Consider the following 19,114-nt stretch of genomic DNA (forward strand, 5'->3'; position numbering starts at 1 on the left):
GAGTACGGCTGGGGCCATCTTCCTGAGGGCACCGGTTCTGGAGAAGGTGAAGGTTCCGGTGGAAACATCAACAATGGTTACTTCCGAACTGGCCACACTACCGGTGGGGCTCCCTGGGAGTCCCAGGAGGGCGATTGGGACTTGGATGCTGGTGGAAACGGTGACGGTGAGGGTGGAAGAAGCTCCAAGCCTGTTCCCCCCTACCGATCCACCACTGCTGTCTCCAGCACCCCCGAGTCTTCCTCTATGCCCATCACTTCAGAGTCTTCTTCCTCTGAGCCCTCTTCCACTATGGAGCCTTCTTCGTCTATTCCCGAGTCCAGCTCTGAGCCCACCTCTTCTGCTCCTGTGACCTCTTCTGAGGAGCCCTCATCCAGCATCCCCGAGACTTCTTCGGGCACCTGAGACTTCTTGGCACCTGAGACTTCTTCGGCCCCGGAGACTTCTTCGGCACCTGAGACTTCTCGGCACCTGAGATTTTCGACACCCGAGGCTTCTTCGGCCCCCCGAGACTTCTTCGGCACCCTGAGACTCTTCTTTCTGAGGAGCCCTCTAGCACTCCCGAGCCTACTCCTGAGCCTACTCCCGAGCCTTCCTCTACCATTGTGCCCTCCACTTTCTCGTTCTTCAACTCCAGCACTGTTCCTGAGACCACTTCTGCCCCCGTGACCGTAATTGAGTTCTCTTCCTCTGAGCCCATCCCCGAGTCATCCACAGTCGAGTCCTCCAGTGAGTCCTCCAGTGTCCCTATCACTTCCTCTGAGCCCTCTTCTAGCGCCCCCATCACCACCATGGAGCCTTCTTGTGAGTATCACCCAACCTGCGTCCTAGATGCACATATGCATGCACCTGCACCACACCAAACTCAACTTTAACTAACCCAGCTTCTCCCTCTCCCACTCCCTCATCCACAGACCCTTGTCTCGAGACTGTGACGGTGACCGAGTCTGGAATCGAGTCGGTTATTGTCAACGACATCTGCTCCACTCCCGTGCCCACTTCCTCCGACCCCTGCGTTGTTGTCGAGTCCACCACCATCTCCGGCACTCCTACAGTCGTCACCTCTGACATCTGCCAGACCTCGTCCGCTCCTGTCAGCTCCACCGACCCCTGTCTTGAGACCGAGATTGTAACTGTGTCTGGAACTCCTACCACCGTTACCAATGACATCTGCTCTACTGCCCCCGTCACCTCCGCTGATCCTTGTCTCGAGACTGAGGTGGTTACCGTCTCTGGTACTCCCACCACCGTGATTAACGACATCTGCGCCACGTCTTCGACCCCCGTTGACGAGTGTCTCACTACCTCTGTTGTCACTGTCTCTGGAACTCCTACAACCGTCACCGAGGACATCTGCAAGACCACATCTGCACCTGTTACCTCTGTTGATCCCTGCCTGGAGACCTCCGTCGTGACCATCTCCGGCACCCCCGTCACCGTGTCCAAGGATATTTGCTCCTCTACCATGTCGGACCCCTGTCTCGAGATTGCTACCGTCACCGTCTCCGGTATCGAGTCCACTGTCACCGATAACATTTGTTCCACAACCCTGTCTGTCACCGACCCCTGTCTCGAAACCGCTGTTGTGACTGTCTCTGGTGTCGAGTCCACCGTCACCAACGACGTCTGCGAATCCCCCGCACCCACCTCGTCTAACCCCATCACATCTGCTGACCCCTGTCTCGAAACCGTTGTCGCATCCATCTCTGGCACCCCCACTACCGTGATTAACAACATCTGCACCACCTCTGCTCCCGTTGACCCTTGTCTTGAGACCGTCACTGCCTCGGTTTCTGGCTCCACTACCATTGTGACCAACGACATTTGTAAGACCGTTGATCCTTGCATCACGACCGAGGTTGTCACTGTTTCGGGCACTCCCGCCACTATGACCAAGGACGTGTGCCAGACCACCGCTGACCCTTGCCTTGAGACTGCCATTGTGACTCTCTCGGGCACCCCTGCTACCGTCACCAAGGACATCTGCACTTCTGCCGACCCTTGTGTTGAGACCGAGGTTGTGACAGTTTCCGGAACCGAGTCCACCGTCACCAAGAACATCTGCATCACTTCTACCCCCGTTGCTGATCCTTGTGTTGTCACTGAGACCATCTCTTCCGGTACTATCACCGAGGTTATCACTCGGGACATTTGCACTCCTGCCCCTACTCCCGTTGTCACCTCCACTGTCACTGTGCCTGCCACCATCACCAAGACTATCACTGTCTGCGAAGAGGAGGTTTGCACTACCATTCCCGTTACTTTGACCACTGCCCCCGTTCTCTCCACCACCGAGATTGTTACTGTGGTTGACAAGAAGACCGTGACCATCACTGTGTGCGACGAGGACTTTGAGACTGTCACCCCTACCCCCGAGGTGACCACCAAGACTGTGGTTGTTACCAAGCCCGTCACCCTCACCGAGACTGTCTGTGACGAGATTGACTGCACCACTATCCCCGTGACTGTTACTCCTACTGAGCCCACCCAAACTCTGACCACTATCATCGAGAACAAGACCATTACTCTGACTCTCGAGACTCCCGTCGTCGAGGTTGAGACCGAGACTGTAGTTGTTGACGTCCCTGCTTCCAAGGTCACCCCCGTGCCCGAGGCTCCTGCTTCCAAGCCTATTACTCAGACTATCACTACTGTGATCGAGGACAAGACCCTGACTATTACTCAGGAGACCATTGTGCCTATTATTCCTGTCGCCACTCGACCCGTTCAGTCTGTTGTTCCTCAGGTTCCTGTTGAGCCCGCCCAGCCCGCTAAGTCCGACTCTCCTGTTATGCCTACTCCCGAGCAACCTACTCCCGAGACTCACATTCAGCCTGAGACTCCCGTCCACCCAGAGCTTGTTACTCCGAGACTCCCGTCAACCCTGTGTCCCTGTGCAGCCCTGTTCCTGTTCCTGAGACTCCCGAGAGATCCCGTCAACCCTGATTCCCTGTGCAGCCTGTTTCCTGTTCCTTAACTCCCGAGACTCCCCATCAACCCTGATGTCCTGTGCCAGCCTGTTCCTGTTCCTGAACTCCCCATTACCCCGAATCTCCTGAGTCTCCCAAGTCTCCTGTTGAGCCCGTCCCCGAGACTCCTCAGGCCCCCATTAACCCCGTGCAGCCTCAGACTCCCGGCCCTAGCCCCGAGACTCCCCAGGCTAACTCTGGTTCTCGTCTGGCCGTCTCCGGTCTTGCCCTGATGCCTTTCGTGGCTCTGCTTCTTTAAAATTTCTAACCAAATAATTAATTCTTGTATATTTGTGTGTGTTGTAGTTGCGAAGTACTGTAGCAGCTCAAGTATTTTCTGGGAAACAAAACTTCTGATAACTATATGTAAAGTACCTTTGTTCAGTATTCACTTGGGATTTTTATATAATAAATAGGTAAGCAAGATTGCTTGTTCATTTGAGCTGAGTCAGCGCTTCCTGGCCACATCTGACGATATGTCTGAATCGGGCTCCTCCAATAGAAACTCCTCCGTACCATCGGGTAACCAGCACCAGCACTCCATCGTCCCGCTTACTAAGTAACTCCATGAGTTTGCTTCCTCCTGGGGCTTCTCCTCCGTTATCGAATCCGCTCTCATTGCCGCTTTTCCAAGCGTAGATCTGGTGGGTAGCTTTCTTCATGGATTTGTCTGCCCACAATTGCTGGAGTTTTTCTTTGGCATCTGACTCGGATGAGATGTGGATCGCTCGGCCCACGAAGACCGATTTTTTGTCTGTGATAGTTTGTGAAACTGTCCAGGTGTTGGTAGACGAACTATATGCTCTCTGAAGGGTTTTCGCGCCTGTTTTCGTGTGTTTGAGCATCTCTTGAAGGTTGTATGGAAGATTCAAGTGAGGAGAAACATGTCGAATCAGAACCAAAATCAGAATCAGAATCAGAATCAGAGTTCATACAGGACAGATGCAGGGAGCTGTGAGTGGTGGTTGAGAGGTGGTTGAGAGGTGGTGAGGAGGTTGAGAGGTCGTAGAGAGAGATTTTAGAGGTCGTAGAGATGGCAGAGAGGTGGTTGAGAGTCCAATAATTTCTCTGCTGATCCAATTGGTGTTCCTATGTTGCTTGATTCCACGAATGCTATAAATAGCACAGCAAATTTCAGCCGCTTAGTTTTAACTAAACTCCCAACAAATGTACGTGATATTTGGCTCGCTCAAGTAATAGAGCAGATGGAAATGTCATGTCTTTATGGCTTTGGGATAATCGGAGTACGGAAAAAACAATCGCATTATATGTTGTATCGAAATTGGTACCTCCAGTATTAATGACCTATCCACTGGTGCAGATTAACACGTAAAAACACGTTCTTATAAGAACACCTTCTTTGTCTGCCCTGCGCCTCCTGACACTTTTGCTGCTGACTTTGACTTGTCTCTGGCGGGGGCTACAACGAGAGAATCACGAAGAAAAAAAGGATCAATCCTTCTAGAACAACTCAAGGAGTCGAATGGTGCTGCCCAGGTTTCTGTAACATATCCCCTCTGCCCGCTGTTCCTACCGCCTCAGGAATTAGACTCTGATATCGTGCATTGTATGCAGGCCAATCCTCTCCATCATCAGAAGACACCTCACTCTCACAACCACACACCAGAGCATACATAAGATGCCAGAACTCCAGTATCGTGGTCACAAGCCGGAAGAAGAGCCCGAAGCGCCGTTCACACCGCGGTCGCCACAGGGAGGACTCACGCGGCTGTTCCACTACATGACTGGAACGCCCCGAAACAGATTCAAGTTTGCGTACATGGGTGGATTGATCTTTTTGTGGTGGTTCACAGCGTTCGTGATGGAACGAGCTTATCCTTCATACAAGGTGTCGCAATGTGACTGGTCAAACTGGGAACAGTGGGAAGACAACAAAGCCCACAGAGTGGCACTGGTGGCCGACCCCCAGCTGGTGGACGATCACACCTACCCTGGAAGACCCGCCAGCATGATGCGTCTCACGGAGTTTGTGGTCGACAACTACCTGCGTCGCAACTGGGTGTACATCCAGAAGAACCTGGTTCCTGATACGACCATATTTCTGGGTGACCTATTCGACGGAGGCAGAGCATGGAAGGATGACAAGTGGTACCCTGAGTTTGACCGATGGAACCGCATTTTCTCTCTGGATCCTGGCCAGGACGTTATCTGGTCGCTTCCAGGTAATCACGACATTGGATACGGTAACGAGATTGTTCCTCTTGCTCTAAAGCGGTTTGAGAAACACTTTGGACCTCTGTCTCGAGAGTTTGACAGAGGAAACCACACCTTTGTGCAGATCGACACAATCTCCATGGAGAACAAGAACGACTCGCGCATCTACGAGCCTCCAAAGGAGTTTGTGGACGAATTCCGCGCCAGTCAGCCCCGCGACAAGCCTGCCATTGTGCTCACCCATGTTCCTTTCTACAGAAGCGAAGCCAACAGTAACTGCGGAAGACAACGAGAGAAAGGTCACAAGCTCAGCTACACCGTGGGACACCAATACCAGACCCAGTTGGAGCCTGACGTGACCAACGGACTACTAACTGCTCTTAACCCTGTGCTCGTGTACTCTGGGGATGACCACGACGCCTGTCACGTGACCCATCCCTTTGTGTTCAACGGCAAGAATCAGGTTGCTCATGAGTACACTGTCAAGAGTATCTCTATGGCCATGGGTATCAACAAGCCCGGTATTCAGCTCTTGTCCCTTAACACCAACGGAGATGGACAGTCGTACAAGACGACCATTTGTCTGATGCCCAACCCTTTTGCTCCCTTCATTGCCTATGCTGTTCTTGGTATTTCTTCTCTGGTCTTCCTGGTTCTCGTCCATTACTTCCCCGCCAGGCTCACCAGTCTGACTCAGAAATTCAAATACCATCCTTTAGACGAGAACATTCTGCCTGTTTCTTCCAAGCCCACCGTGTTCAACCGGTTCAGCAAGCATATTACCAAGGCATTCTTCAAGGACATTGGAGTGGTGTTTCTTGCTATGATTGTTATCTTCTGGTACTTTTTCACTTCCATTTATTGGCACACTTGAAGAGAGCAGTGGTAAGACACGGCTCTGGGGCTTGGTAGGCACCAGGGGACGATAGAACATTGACATATAGATAAGAACATTACATTCCGAGGTAATGGAATGGGGTCCTTGTAACGATGAGAGAAGATACTGTAACATCACAGCCGGTATTGAAATTATGCATGTGAGTTTATACGAGTGTAGTTTAGATACCATCATATGAATGACAACCTCAAACTAATATTACTCGAACCAGAGTCGAATCATTATTTTCAGAAGACTATAGCTGTCCTTCACTTCCCTTTTGACCGTCTCTCCTGGACCTTTTGTGCCTCATTAGTCATTAAATTCTCCAACTAGTAGTTTGGATGGCCCCTCGATTCCACCATCAGTCCGCAATAGTTTAGTGGCTAGAATTTCCGCCTGTCAGAACGTTTGATCAGCTCGCGGGGGACCGGAGTTCAATTCTCCGTTGCGGAGTTGTTTTTTGGTGTCTGCGTGAATGATTTTTTGGTGGAATCTCAGACATTTGAGATGCGTTAGTCAGCAGAATGTACATTGTGTTGAAAGCGACAGAGAACGGAGCAATGAGGAAGTACTGTGGAAAAGGAAAGTGCACGGACGGCTAGTACGTGACTCTTGTCATATCTTTGATAAGAGAAATCCGTTGTTCACATAATTATTGGACGTGCCGTGGCCTCTGGGGAGAGTTTGAGTGGACGGGTGGATCATATTAGAAGCTAATTCTTATTGTTTCGGAGCCCGGGACCCCTGGAAGGAAGCTCTGTGGATAGGGGGTTCCTTAATCACATCTATTGTGTTCCTGGTCTTCTCTTTTGTGTGGTTTCTTCGAGTTCAGTATCATAGGGTGAGTTATATAGCTTCAAGGGCAGCAATTGGGCCAAGTACGAGACCATCTCTCCCACAGCATGACCATAATTCTGTGGCTGGCCGGACATTGTCCAGCGGTATATTTGTATCACAAAGAAACATCCATTCCTCCACTCGACCATATATCTCTCCACTCTACTGCAGTGCCGTGCTACGGGTGGTGCCAGTCACAAGAGGGAGCATGAAAACTCCGGTAGGGGTGGAGCGATAGGAACGCTGGTTTATGATAGCACGTGAAGGAGTGGGTTGGAGAAACGGCGTGAGTCGATCAGGGTGGATATACTTTTTCACGCCGATAACGCGTGGGGGAGTTCGAAAACTTGATGGGAGATAGTTAGTGCCAGAGAGGGACAAAAGGAGAACCATGGAACGACAGGAACCGTTTTAGTGCCACATGACGATCGATACTGCAAAACTACTTGTAAAGGCCGACATTTTACCCCCACAGCACGTTATCTCTGCGGCTTATATGAAACTCTCTGCCGGTCTAACTTTCGCTTAGTGGTTTCTTGGTCGTTTAGCTCTTGGCAACGGCTCTGAAATGTTGAACTTTCGTGCGTCTGGCGATATCAGCAATTTTGTCAAGATGTTGGTGCCGTGTGTGTAAAGTGCCGTGTGGGCTCCAGTAGTACTTAATCGGACTGCATTCGCTGTCTACTCGTCAGAATCATCCCCAGCACCATGCTCTTCTCCACCACTCTTCTAGCTTCCATTGTGTCGCTTGCTCTGGCTGCTCCCAGCACCCCCAAGGTGGTCACTTTTCCAGTCACCAAGCACCACAGAGACTCCAAGTTTGCCCAGGCCCACCTGCATACCCGACAGACTCCTGTTTCCATCGCCAACCAGCAGGATTATTACTCCATTGCCCTGGGCCTGGGAACCCCTGTCCAGAACTTCAACGTTCTTCTGGACACAGGATCATCTGATCTGTGGGTCTACAATGTCACTGACACTAACGATTGCAAAAAAGGCGGCTGTGCTTTCACTGGTCAGTACAACGACGCTTTGTCCAGTTCTTACGTCTTCCTCAACGACGACTACTCCATTCATTACGTGTCTGGAAGCGCCTACGGCAACTGGGGAACTGAGACGTTGACCGTCGGAGACATTACTCTCGAGGGCTTCCAGTTTGCTTGCGCCAACAATGCCGGAGGACAAGTTGGAGTCATGGGCATCTCTGTGGAGAATGATGAGTCGATCCAGCCTTATCAGAACACCTATCCCAACTTCCCTGTGGCTCTCCAGAATGCCGGCTACATTGATAGACTGGTATACTCATTGTACTTGGACTCTCAGACCGCTACCAGCGGAACATTCCTACTAGGAGGTATTGATTATGCCAAGTTCAGCGGCTCTCTGGTCTACCTGCCTCTTGCGGATTCAGGTGGAATGGACCTCAACTACAACAGTATCTCCTATAACGGCAAGGACTACGCAGGTTCGGGTACTGCCACTCTTGACTCAGGAACCTCCTACACTTATATTCCCGACCAGGCTTTCCAAGCCCTTGCTTCTGCTCTCAAGCTTGGAGCCCTTTCCACCGGAGGCACTGGTCTTAACTACATTGACTGCGACTCCGATGTGACTATCGAGTTTGGTTTTGAGGGTGTCACTATTGTCGCCCAATCTTCTCAGCTAGTTATCCCCGAAAGTGACGGCAAGTGTGTCTTTGGTATCCAGTCCGACAGCCAGTCTGAAGGATACGATCTTTTCGGAGACACTTTCCTGCGAAATGCTTATGTCGTCTACGACCTGCAGGATTCTGTTATCGGTCTTGCCCAGGCCGAGTACACCACCAGTTCCAACATTCAGCCGGTCACCGGACCTCTTGGTAACTGATTGATTCAGTCTTTCTTTCTTCTGTCCTTCTTTGAGTAATAAATTCCCTTCCTCGTTATTCTTTGCATTCCACTTTCACAACGTAGACTCCGGCTTACGTTTTTCCGGGGGTCACTAATACTGATGTCTCCTCATAGCACTTGGATTACAATCAATAAACTATTAGTATTACAAGATATGTTGCATGGTAGCATCTTTCTCGGGTTCCACCCTTGTTGACTCATGTTCTGTAAATAAAAAAAGGCGACCGATCTCCCATACGAGCCAGCTCTGCACCGGTTAGATGGTCGTACTTGCCACTAAGCATATTCTTGGTCTTTCTTCTGTTGACAAATCCGTAGCCCAGATACATGCCAATGACTATAGCCATGCCGGCAGCCACCATAGACATGGCGATGGTGTGACCCTGCTTGAAGGCAGGAGCGTCCGGTGCTCTGTAGACATTTGAAGCAATGGCCCCGCCCATATTACCCAGTCCAATGACAATAGCCATGGCAATTGCTCGTTTGTATGGGCCACTGACATTCACAGAGATCCAAGAGATGAAACAAATGAAGCACGGCTGCATACCCAGATTGACGATACAACAGCCAGCGTAAGTGATCCAGATTCGTTTCACTCCGTAGGCGATACAGAGAGAGTATCCAACAAGTCCTAGGGAGAAGTTGGCCATTAGAAAGGGGAATCGTTTGCCAGTCTTGTCACTGAAATAAGCCTGGAACACGTTAGCGATAGCTCCAACTAATGCTGGGGGTGCAGACAGTAGCTGCGACTTTGCCACGCTGTGTCCCATGCTGTTGACAATAATGGGGGTGAAGAAGTAGAGAGAGTAGAGAGGAACAACAATGAGAATCATAGCCAGAGCTCCAAGCCAGGACTGGACGTCTTTAAAAGCCTGCCAGACAAATTCTTTATCATTTGAATTGTCTCTTCCGACCGGTTGATTGCTTGAGGCTCCCTTGGCAGCCAAATCTCGATCATAGCCATCGTATTCCAGCGAGTACTGGAGGAACTCTCGTTCATCTTGGGTCAGAAACTTTGCGTTCTCTGGAAAGTCGTACAGAGCCCAGTAAGCAAAGACCGCCACTACAACAGTAGCAATGCCTTCGAGGATGAAGATCCACTGCCAACCGTTGAGACCTGCAGTTCCTCTCATTTTGCCGATTCCAAACGCCAGCAGTCCAGAGAAGGCTCCAGCCAGACCAGCTGCGGTAAAAAACATGGCCTGTCGGTACTGCATGTCTGATCGACAGTACCACATGGTGAGGTAGTAGGTGACTCCAGGAAAGAGACCAGCTTCAAATACTCCCAGAAGCACTCTGCAGGCAATCAGACCGGCGTAGTTGTTGACAATACCCATGAGCGTCATGACAATACCCCACAGGACCATAATAGAAGGTAGGTAGATGGATGGTCTGATGTGTTTGAGAAGCATGTTGGAGGGTACTTCAAACACACAGTAGGTGAAGAAGAAGACTGTGATTGACCAGTTGAACTGGGTGCCGGTAAGATTGAGATCTTCGATGATTCCCTCGATTCGTGCGTTTCCAATGTTTCCTCTGTCAAGAAACGACATGAGGTAGAGCACAGCCAGCATGGGAATGATGTGGAGGTCGCATTTCCGCAGCAGCTTGCTTCTGTTGATGTGGGGGAACTTTTCCTCGGCCGTGAGAAACCGGTCGGGAGACTCGAGAGGAGTAATTTCACCTTCGTGGTGAGACAATTCTGTTTTGAGGGACATGTTACTGGCAAAGTACAATTGTGGGACTGAGGGGGAGATAGAGGCGGACCATTAAGTACACCCGTATCGATCTACCGACCGCCAAGAATATGCATGGGCGGCTCTTGGAGGTTGGCCGCCAAGGAGGTGTGGATATCTTTGTTTGACAGGGTCGGAGGAGGTAGGCATGTTGTAAAATCGGATACCATAGAGCAAGTTAGAGACGACAAAGCAAATCAGAGACCATAAAGCAAATCAGAGATCATAGAGCAAGTTGAGGGAAAAATACACACAGAGGTAAGATTTCCAGGGCCACAAAAACATTAGTCGGACAAGGTCCGGTTTGGTTTAGTTTTCTCTCGACCCTCCTGACTCTTTTCTCCATAATTTTGTCTGTCTGCTTGGCAATATTTTTTTTGTTTTCTGATGCCGACAGTTTAGACTCCAACCCCACACTCAGCCGCACCTGATACGAGTTGATAGCATGCAATGTTTAGGCGAGAAAGTTTGGGGCGTGGTGATTCGTCTTTTATTCGGTGGGATTGAACTGTGTTTTTTTATTGAACTGTGTGTTTTTTCATTTTTTATTCTGTGGAGTCAAGGGAATAGCGGGGTACAAGAGATACCGGGTTCAACACAGACAATGTGTGTGGTGCACTGCCGGAAGACGGTAATGGTTCTATTATCGACGGTCAGCGCTAACCCGGGCAGCTCGAAATGACACTCTGGGGACATGATTGCATTAGACCAGGCTAGTGGACTAGTTTGAGAGACGATATTAACAAGAAGGGCCCGGAAACGCTGCCCATTATCGCGGGGAATGTGGGGGAATTGTGGATGACGTGGGAGTGGGGTGATACAACCAGTGGATCCAGGTTTTGCGAGCGCATAGAACTGTTGACCGCTATAGTGTCCCTTACAAGTACGATGTACTGTTCATGGTGTTGTGTGGATTTTCTGTGGGGATGTCTCCGTTCACCATATCTTTGGGCTATGTACTATATGTACTATATGTACTATATGTACTATATGTACTATATGTACTGTACTGGATGTACTATAGAGCACCCTACTAAATATGCCCCCTTTCTCCCATGGACAGTAAGACAGAGCAACCATCCCGTGACCACTCAGGGTACTCCTAGTACTGGTAAAAGTACCGTCTCCACAACACCTCTTGGCAAATCACCTGACAAATGAAACCTCCGCTCGAGGCTTGGCTGGCAGGGACTAGACGGTTGGCATGGTACCTATGAGTTGTCACGGCTTTTGCCGGCCTTTCGGGCTTTGTCGGAAAGTTACTCCTAGTCCGTAGCTACTACTGTACTTGTAGTCAAGTTCTTGTCGCGTGGTCAATCTCCTCTCCTTCAAGTACGATACTATGGGTTGATTGATTGATTGTATAGGCTGTCCGCGGGCCAGAGTGAGCACATGTATCTTTAGGGCTTCGACACTGTCTGACCCACAGTGTACAGGACAACTCAGGCCAACCAGTTCACCCTGGGTTCAACCAATAACCAACATTCTGAGAATGCTCCTGTCTGCGACGAGTACATCATGGTCGATACAACACCCCATGGACACAGCACTCCATTGATACAACACCCCATTGATACAACACCCCATTGATACAGCACTCCTTGGATACAGCACCCCATGAAAAAACCTATCTCGTTTCTGGCATGTAATTAGGGCCTTGAAACCACCGGGTCGAAGAGATAGGGCTGGACCTTGTCCCCTTGCCACTCAACGTAATTGTTGAGGTGTGTGAACCATAGGAACAACAGGCTGGCCAAGCCTATATTTAGTGGTGAAGATACCATCGTTATTGTAGCTGTTGTTCTTACAAATACTCCTTTCGATTGCTATGTTCTCTTCGCCCTATAATTACTATGGCCGCTTGACCTTACTCCCCTACGGTAAGACATCGCATGTATCCTAACACTAAAGATTGAATATAATGCTGCTGGGTGGAACATTGCGCGTAAAAACATAAACCGGTGTGATTTTTACCCTGGCTTAACTGTCTTTTGCTCCACTCATGTATATGACTCTCCTTTTACCCTGAAGCTCCTACTCCATCTTCAGACTCACCCTTTAATGGACCCTTTCACTAATCCCACCTTCGCCCCGGACCAATTAACATACAATCAAATACATTATATCCATGACACCTAAAGTGTTTAATTAGTAATATTCGTGTAAGCGTACATTCATTTCAAAGGTTATTTCTTTCACGGGCAAAGTTTATAATTAAAATGAATGTATATGCAAAAAAAAAAAAAAAATACATAGTTTACATACAAGCAAGCAAAAAAACAAAACGTTCCTGACCCTCCTTTCAATCACCCCCGGAACATGGGCAAAGAAACAGAGGAAGAGAATAAGTAGACGGGAATTAACCTCCATGTTGGGATGGGAGGTGGAGTGGTTGAGTGAAGGAGCCGATCCAGACATCATCTGCTGGGATGATGGACGCCTCCTGACGCGGTTTTCCACTCCCTTGGCCATCTTATTGATGTTGGGACGAAAACTCATTCTCCATAGCCTGACGCTTGGCTTGTCGTTTTTCCCTCGCCTCAGCCAGAGTCGCTGCAGACAGTTGTCGAGCCCCGCGGATCTCCCGTTCAACTCTAGACACGTCATTTGCAGCCTTGGCTCTTCGGCCTTGGAGACGGTCCAGCTTGGTCTTGAGCTGCACAACCTCCTGCTGGAAAGACGCCTCCTTCTCGTCAGCCTCCTTCTTCAGCTTCTGTGCCTCCTTCTCTAGCTTAGTCAGCTGCTGTTGACGCTCTTCGAACTCCTTCTTCTTGGCCTTGTGAGCAGCACTCACACCTGCCACAGTCTCGTTGAGCTCTTCAAACTCTCCCTGCTTCATGGCGAGTTCCTCCTCCAAGGCAGGTAACGAGAGCTGAAGCTGTTCAATCTTGTGCCGACTCTTGGAATCCTGTTTGAGATTAGACTCCATCTTCGACTTTGTATTTTCAATCTCCTGTCGAATGGAAGCCAGCCGTTTGGAATAGTCCTTGCGCAGTTTCTTGGTCTTAGACTTTTCTTCTGAGAGAGTCATTTGAGCAGTTGTAAGAGACTCGAGAAGAGTAGTCACGGGAGAAACGGGGCGAGCAGGAACAGAAGAAGGCATAGACGAGGCCCCAGGGTTGCCTACAGAATTGGCACGGGATCTGCCGCTGTTGGAAACGCCTTTGAGGCGCTCAGAGTATTCGGTCTTGACGCCGTGCTTGAACAACACAGTTTCTCCACACGCAATCTCAACCGCATACTCGGAGTAAGGAGTGAGTCCATCTACAAAGATAAAAAAGGAACCGTTCTCTTCTGAGCACGTGGCGTTCACCTGGGGCCATAGTACCCCATTGACGGTGACACTGAGTTCGTATTTGTCGTTTGTAGGCGGATCCTCACACATGATCTCAAACACAAAGGCCCGGTCAAACACGTATTTCAAGATACACGGACCAGCCTGCTGGATGAAGTCGTCGTCGCCGAAAGAGTCGTGTCGCGCTGCCAAGATTATGGAAGAGGCCAATCCTGTCCATAACGGTTGTGCTGTTCGGACCGCCGTGAACTTCTTGCTCTGTTTGAACGAAGAGGCCGGGAAGGAAAAGTCGTAGTTGCGAAGGTAGTCGTCTCGTGAGTTGTCGTTGCTAACTGTATCAGGGACCGTCAAAGTTACGGGATCAAGACTGTCGAAATTAATGCTGGGTAGGGGGATGATGGGTACTGAGGGTGACGTGTGTGTGCTCGGTTCAGAGGCCGTTCCGGTGGGCTTGACAGTGCTGAGAAACAGCTTTTGGAAGAAGGGCACAAAGCCCAGTCCGATGACGTGTAGCGCTAGTGCCTGCGAGATAACCACAGGAATGTCCGTCACAAAATGCAAAATTTGGGCGCTGGGACTCACTCGATAAAGCATGCCCTTGAGCTCGGGCATACGTCGGTACAGCACCTGGTTGTCGATCACGTCGAATACCACGTCCCAGACTGGACTGTGGTCCTGCTGGCCCCACGCTGCGTACTGGGGGAACAGCAGCATGCCAAACTGTTTCCAAAAGAACTGGAACATGGCCACTGCAGACGTGGCGTAGATGGCGTTGGCAAACGGTGATCTGCCACCTGCCATGCTGCTTGCCACCACTGCCGATGCGAACGTGACCACAAACTGGTACCCTCCCCGTGCACATTGTAGTAAGAACACAGACAGCACCATGTCGATGATGATCCATTTCTGCGAGCCGCCCGCGGTGTGGTTTTTCTGTTGGACGGGTGCAAACAGATGTGTGAACAGATGCGGAAGCGACCGTGGCGAAATCAGCCGGCCTTGTCGGATAAATACGTGCCACAGATGCACCAGTGCAAGCACCACGTTGGGGAACTGGCAAAACAGCACCAGTAGCGCCAGCGAGTCGAAAAACGGCTGCTCGGAAATGACGTGTAGACACCGCCACTCGTCGTCACGTGAGCTGCCGCCACCCGTTCTGCCACTGTTGCTGTGGTTGCCACTCCCTCGTGGGTCCGAAGTCGAATCACTTTTGCGAGCCATGTACAGTAGAGGAAGGTTTAGGTGCGTTGATAAAAGTTAGGTGGTGGGTGGGTGGTGCAGTGTACGAGTGCATACGGCTAACGATCCAAGTTGGTAGCCGCAAGTGGTGTCATGAATGCTTCAGAACCATTAGTTTCTAAATATATCGCCTTTCAAGTCGAGTTTTTTTCTCTTTTTCATCTTGATTTTCCCTTTATAACAGCCAATCTGCCTCATCTCCTTCACCCCATACTTCCTACCAGCGCCAACTTTGATTCATGTCTCATGATTACAGCTCCAAAAATAAAATAAAAATAAACATAAAAATATGGAAGAAAAAAAAGGAGAAAAAAACAGCGACAGATACAGGCTCTCTATAATCAGCTGGAAAAAAGTCTCCCGTGTGTCCAATGTCACCCACACGACGTTGTTTATGTCACCCCCCTCTGTCTATATATATAGCTGCCTCCTCGTGTCCCATATTTACTGCTGTATGTACTCCTTTTACTCGCCGCCCTGTCTCTCCTCTCCAACTCAGCCCTGGCACACGACTCACCTTGTTGCGACACGCTTAAACGGGACGTCTTCAGAAGGCCACAACAGACCCACAAAATACAGGAAATTGTGCTGAGACGCGCGCTATTCTGGATCTCGTGATCATGGGGCACGTGACCACGTACCCTGAGTCGACACATGCACGCACTACGGGTTGCCCTGGAAACGCAAGCACAACAAAATGAGTCGGAGCTTTTGAAAATAACCTTTCTGTTCTAGAGCCATTGTGATCAAAAATAGACTAGACGACGGGACTGTCAAATTGCGAATACAAGGGGATATATTGGTGTTATTAAGTGCTTTTTTCTCGGGTATTCCAAATCTTTGTATTGTAGGTTGGTGGCTATTAGCGCTACGTGCTCAGTTTTGTTACGAAAACCCCTCAAAAAACCTGTTTTCGGTGTGTGATACTCTGTAAAACCGTTGCAAGAATCGAACTTATGACCTCAGAACCCACGATAATGGGACGATACCACTCTCGTGTCACTCTGTTTGCAGTCCCTGTGGAGTATTAGACGGATTACAATTTTACATAGTGAAGAGAGCGGACGTCAGCTGTGAGTAACTTCCCTAGAATAATATAAAATATAAAAATGGCTGTTTATGTCTGTTCCTTAACAGATCAAATCGATTAGGTAAGATCAAGACTGCCCGTCGAAGGCAAGTAGATCGACAAGTGGTAGGCGATAATCACAGTTGTCGTTTTACACCTTCTGACAACCGATCTAGTAAGGAGAAACGCAGTCGTTGAGGATTGATCATTCTCAAAGCGATTCCACTGGCGTATTTTAGTGATACAGTCCATTGTAGATAACAGAAAGTCTCTTGAATCATATGCCAAAGTGCAAGACCTGTCCATTGACCACAGACTATGGAGCTTCTAGCTGTCTGAGATGGAGCTTCTAAATGTCTTCATTGTAACATAAAGTAGCCCTAGTTCGACTGGAGCCTTTAATATCCCCTTTTAGATGCCATATAGTAGCCTGAAGTTGGTCCTTATTACTTTCATGTGCCTTGAGCCTTCCTTACAGACTTTCATTTCATAGCATATGCGGGATCTATACGAAGCTATACGAAGCTATACTGACCCGGTTGAAGATCATGTCCGTCATGTGGAAAGCACAATGTTTTTTAGATGAGCAGGAACTACCGTTGGTCCATCTATAAATAACGGTTCGCGCGACTCTCTTTTGGACACCACCCATCCCCCTCTTCACCATGCTTTTCAAGAACATTGCCCTTCTCTCTCTCGCCGCTTTTGCTGTTGCCAACAACGAGCACTCCGAGAACCCCGAGGACATCCATAAGTTCAAGGACCACATCCACTCTAAAAAGTGTCCCCAGCCTAGCTGCGAACTGGAGACCACTACCATCACCACCAACTACCAAACCAACTGGGCCACCGTCACCGAGACTGTCCAGAAGAAGTGCGCTCCTACCCAGAAGCCCAAGCAGACCAAGCAGACCAAGAAGACCCAGCAGACCAAGAAGACTCAGCAGACCAAGCAGACCAAGCAGACCCAGCAGCCCAAGAAGAACTGGTAAGAACGGTTGCTAGCCTTTCTCAGCTGAACAGTTGAAATATATCAGTACTTTTAAGTGATTTTTACCCCAAACATGATGATCGTAGAGTTTTTGCTGCGCAAATGCCCACCCCAATACTCCAAGTTCAAATGGTATCGTACTTTATGCGGTACACTGAGACTGTGTAGAGGTAGAGGAGTATACGACTGGTTCTGAACTTCATGTAGAGGCCATGGGTGAAAAAACGCTACTGCATTGGTGAAAGCAGCGTACAGTATGTGCTGCACATACTGCAGTCAAACCTGGCCATGTTATAGCTATCAGTTGGTAATGTTCAGTAAATCGGAGAGCTGTGGTCGGAACAGTATATTATCTATCGTGTCGTAGACTTGTGGCTATAGCTTCACAAACACCTACAACGGAAAGACCACATCCTCCCAAGAGTTGGTGTAGCTGAGTTGTATCTTTCCATCACGATAAGATGTCTTTGAAAGACAATAGCCCCAGCCATATAGTTCGTTCTTGAACAGTTGGACACCTCATGAAGACCTGGCACCATCAACCTACTCGTACCTTAGTTAATCCGACGCCAGCTCTCCACTACTTATTCTCACCGGTTCCGTGGTCACCTGCTGTCATATGGACAGACGTTAGGGGAACGTGAATGCCCTGTTTCTCGACGATGGATGACTAAACGGAAAAGGAACAAGTCTGGAACAATGCCGGAAGAACAGTAAAGTTTGGCTCTGGGCCAAACTGAAACCGGAACTTCCATGACCGTGACGATCGAGGTCCTCGAGGGGGCGGGGTACCAGGTGCGTTTCATGTGATTGTTCACAGTGAGACTGGACCAGACGGCGGGGAATGCGGGATCGGCGGCGGTCTGGGCAGTGTTCTTTGGTCACGTCACCAACGATCCCGCGCGCGCTCCGTACAGTTTGCCACTTGCCACTGCACCGCCCGTGTTCTCGTGATCTCGAACCCATTAGCCTTCCATCTCGTATGCATACCATGCATGTGAAAGCGGCTGATCGGAGGTGGTTACTTCCGGGTAATGGAGTGTTGCAAATTACCATCGGGAAAAGAAAAGTGAAGAGGAGGAAGGGAGAGTTGGGCTTGAAATTAAAAAGAATAAAGCAAAAAAGATGATAACAAAAAAGAAGAAAATAAATAAATAAAATAAAATAAAATAAAAATTCACAGCAAACACTCAATAAACAGAGCCATAGACAATAGGACAAAACAGCATACAAACGGCTGCTCGACTGGTGGAAAATGAGTGGTCTGTCGATTGACTAGTCGGGTTCGGTCAACTATCGGCTGTGTAGAAAATATCGACTATATCAGCTCTCTCCGTAGGCCCATAATTTTTCCATATGGCTCGATCCCATGCCATGTTTGGCACGGCTGAACCGAAATGCACTAACCATGTATTATTACCACCATGTTTGATGCTCATGTATGGAGCCCAAAAGTGGCCTTGGTGACACAAGGGACGCATCTTTTGCTGCCAGATAGCAAACATTGGTGCAAGCTGACTGGTTCCTGTCTCTTAGGAACAGTACGTGTGCTCGGCTCGGGCCACACCAGTCTTGTCGTCGCAGTATGCCTCGGTTTGCCACAAGATTTGTTAGGTGCAAGCACACCGAGACAGAGAAGCATTTCGCACGATACAAGTACATACTGTACTCCAACCTGCACAACTGCAGCATGTGAAAGTTGCTGATGTTTAGCCACTGGTTGTTTGTGCGTGCTCTTAGTGGCGGTGCTACTGAGTCAGGTTTTGCCCGTGTTTGTCCATATCTTGTGGCACTAATGAAAGGTGTCGCGTTTTTGTTGTTTCAATTTGGCTCTCCTCAACACAGGAACCCCTCTCCATCGTATCCTGTCGATCTCCGTCTGCTGATCCAGACAGGGTGTGCAGGAGGAGTCAGAAGGGGTGAAAAAGCGGCGAAAAAACGCGAAAAAATCGGTTTGGAGGGGTTTCAACCTGAACTTATCGGCCGTTGGGCGGATTTACAGTCGTTTGGAACCCTCCAAGCCCCTCTCGTTCC

At 49.4% G+C, this 19,114-nt stretch overlaps 8 protein-coding genes and 1 non-coding gene across 9 annotated transcripts; 4 read left to right on the forward strand and 5 right to left on the reverse strand.

Annotated features, from left to right (window-relative positions):
- Positions 1 to 783: 783 nt before the first annotated feature.
- Positions 784 to 2,523, reverse strand: YALI1_C11694g (uncharacterized protein; the record flags this gene model as incomplete). Its single annotated transcript, XM_068282252.1, has 1 exon — positions 784 to 2,523. The coding sequence occupies one exon, from the start codon at positions 2,521 to 2,523 to the stop codon at positions 784 to 786; it is 1,740 nt and encodes a 579-aa protein (XP_068138353.1).
- An 880-nt stretch (positions 2,524 to 3,403) lies between these two features.
- Positions 3,404 to 3,814, reverse strand: YALI1_C11707g (uncharacterized protein; the record flags this gene model as incomplete). Its single annotated transcript, XM_066094215.2, has 1 exon — positions 3,404 to 3,814. One exon carries the CDS (start codon positions 3,812 to 3,814, stop codon positions 3,404 to 3,406), a length of 411 nt encoding a protein of 136 aa, XP_065950287.1.
- A 794-nt stretch (positions 3,815 to 4,608) lies between these two features.
- On the forward strand, positions 4,609 to 6,018 carry YALI1_C11715g (uncharacterized protein; the record flags this gene model as incomplete). Its single annotated transcript, XM_501602.1, has 1 exon — positions 4,609 to 6,018. One exon carries the CDS (start codon positions 4,609 to 4,611, stop codon positions 6,016 to 6,018), a length of 1,410 nt encoding a protein of 469 aa, XP_501602.1.
- A 371-nt stretch (positions 6,019 to 6,389) lies between these two features.
- Positions 6,390 to 6,477, forward strand: YALI1_C11733r. The gene has a single exon. It is a non-coding gene; the product is annotated as a tRNA-Asp (tRNA).
- A 1,092-nt stretch (positions 6,478 to 7,569) lies between these two features.
- Positions 7,570 to 8,727, forward strand: YALI1_C11744g (uncharacterized protein; the record flags this gene model as incomplete). The annotated part of the gene is made up of 1 exon (XM_501603.2): positions 7,570 to 8,727. One exon carries the CDS (start codon positions 7,570 to 7,572, stop codon positions 8,725 to 8,727), a length of 1,158 nt encoding a protein of 385 aa, XP_501603.1.
- Positions 8,728 to 8,947: 220 nt separating this feature from the next.
- YALI1_C11773g (uncharacterized protein) lies at positions 8,948 to 10,468 on the reverse strand (the record flags this gene model as incomplete). Its single annotated transcript, XM_501604.1, has 1 exon — positions 8,948 to 10,468. The coding sequence occupies one exon, from the start codon at positions 10,466 to 10,468 to the stop codon at positions 8,948 to 8,950; it is 1,521 nt and encodes a 506-aa protein (XP_501604.1).
- A 2,491-nt stretch (positions 10,469 to 12,959) lies between these two features.
- On the reverse strand, positions 12,960 to 15,002 carry YALI1_C11819g (uncharacterized protein; the record flags this gene model as incomplete). The annotated part of the gene is made up of 1 exon (XM_501605.2): positions 12,960 to 15,002. The coding sequence occupies one exon, from the start codon at positions 15,000 to 15,002 to the stop codon at positions 12,960 to 12,962; it is 2,043 nt and encodes a 680-aa protein (XP_501605.2).
- A 1,752-nt stretch (positions 15,003 to 16,754) lies between these two features.
- YALI1_C11836g (uncharacterized protein) lies at positions 16,755 to 17,081 on the forward strand (the record flags this gene model as incomplete). The annotated part of the gene is made up of 1 exon (XM_501606.4): positions 16,755 to 17,081. The coding sequence occupies one exon, from the start codon at positions 16,755 to 16,757 to the stop codon at positions 17,079 to 17,081; it is 327 nt and encodes a 108-aa protein (XP_501606.2).
- Positions 17,082 to 17,279: 198 nt separating this feature from the next.
- YALI1_C11843g (uncharacterized protein) lies at positions 17,280 to 17,619 on the reverse strand (the record flags this gene model as incomplete). Its single annotated transcript, XM_068282253.1, has 2 exons — positions 17,280 to 17,410; positions 17,472 to 17,619. 2 exons carry the CDS (start codon positions 17,617 to 17,619, stop codon positions 17,280 to 17,282), a joined length of 279 nt encoding a protein of 92 aa, XP_068138354.1.
- Between the last annotated feature and the right edge of the window lie 1,495 nt (positions 17,620 to 19,114).

Source organism: Yarrowia lipolytica, chromosome 1C, assembly GCF_001761485.1.
Source record: "Yarrowia lipolytica chromosome 1C, complete sequence".
In the NCBI taxonomy this organism is placed as follows: domain Eukaryota; kingdom Fungi; phylum Ascomycota; class Dipodascomycetes; order Dipodascales; genus Yarrowia; species Yarrowia lipolytica.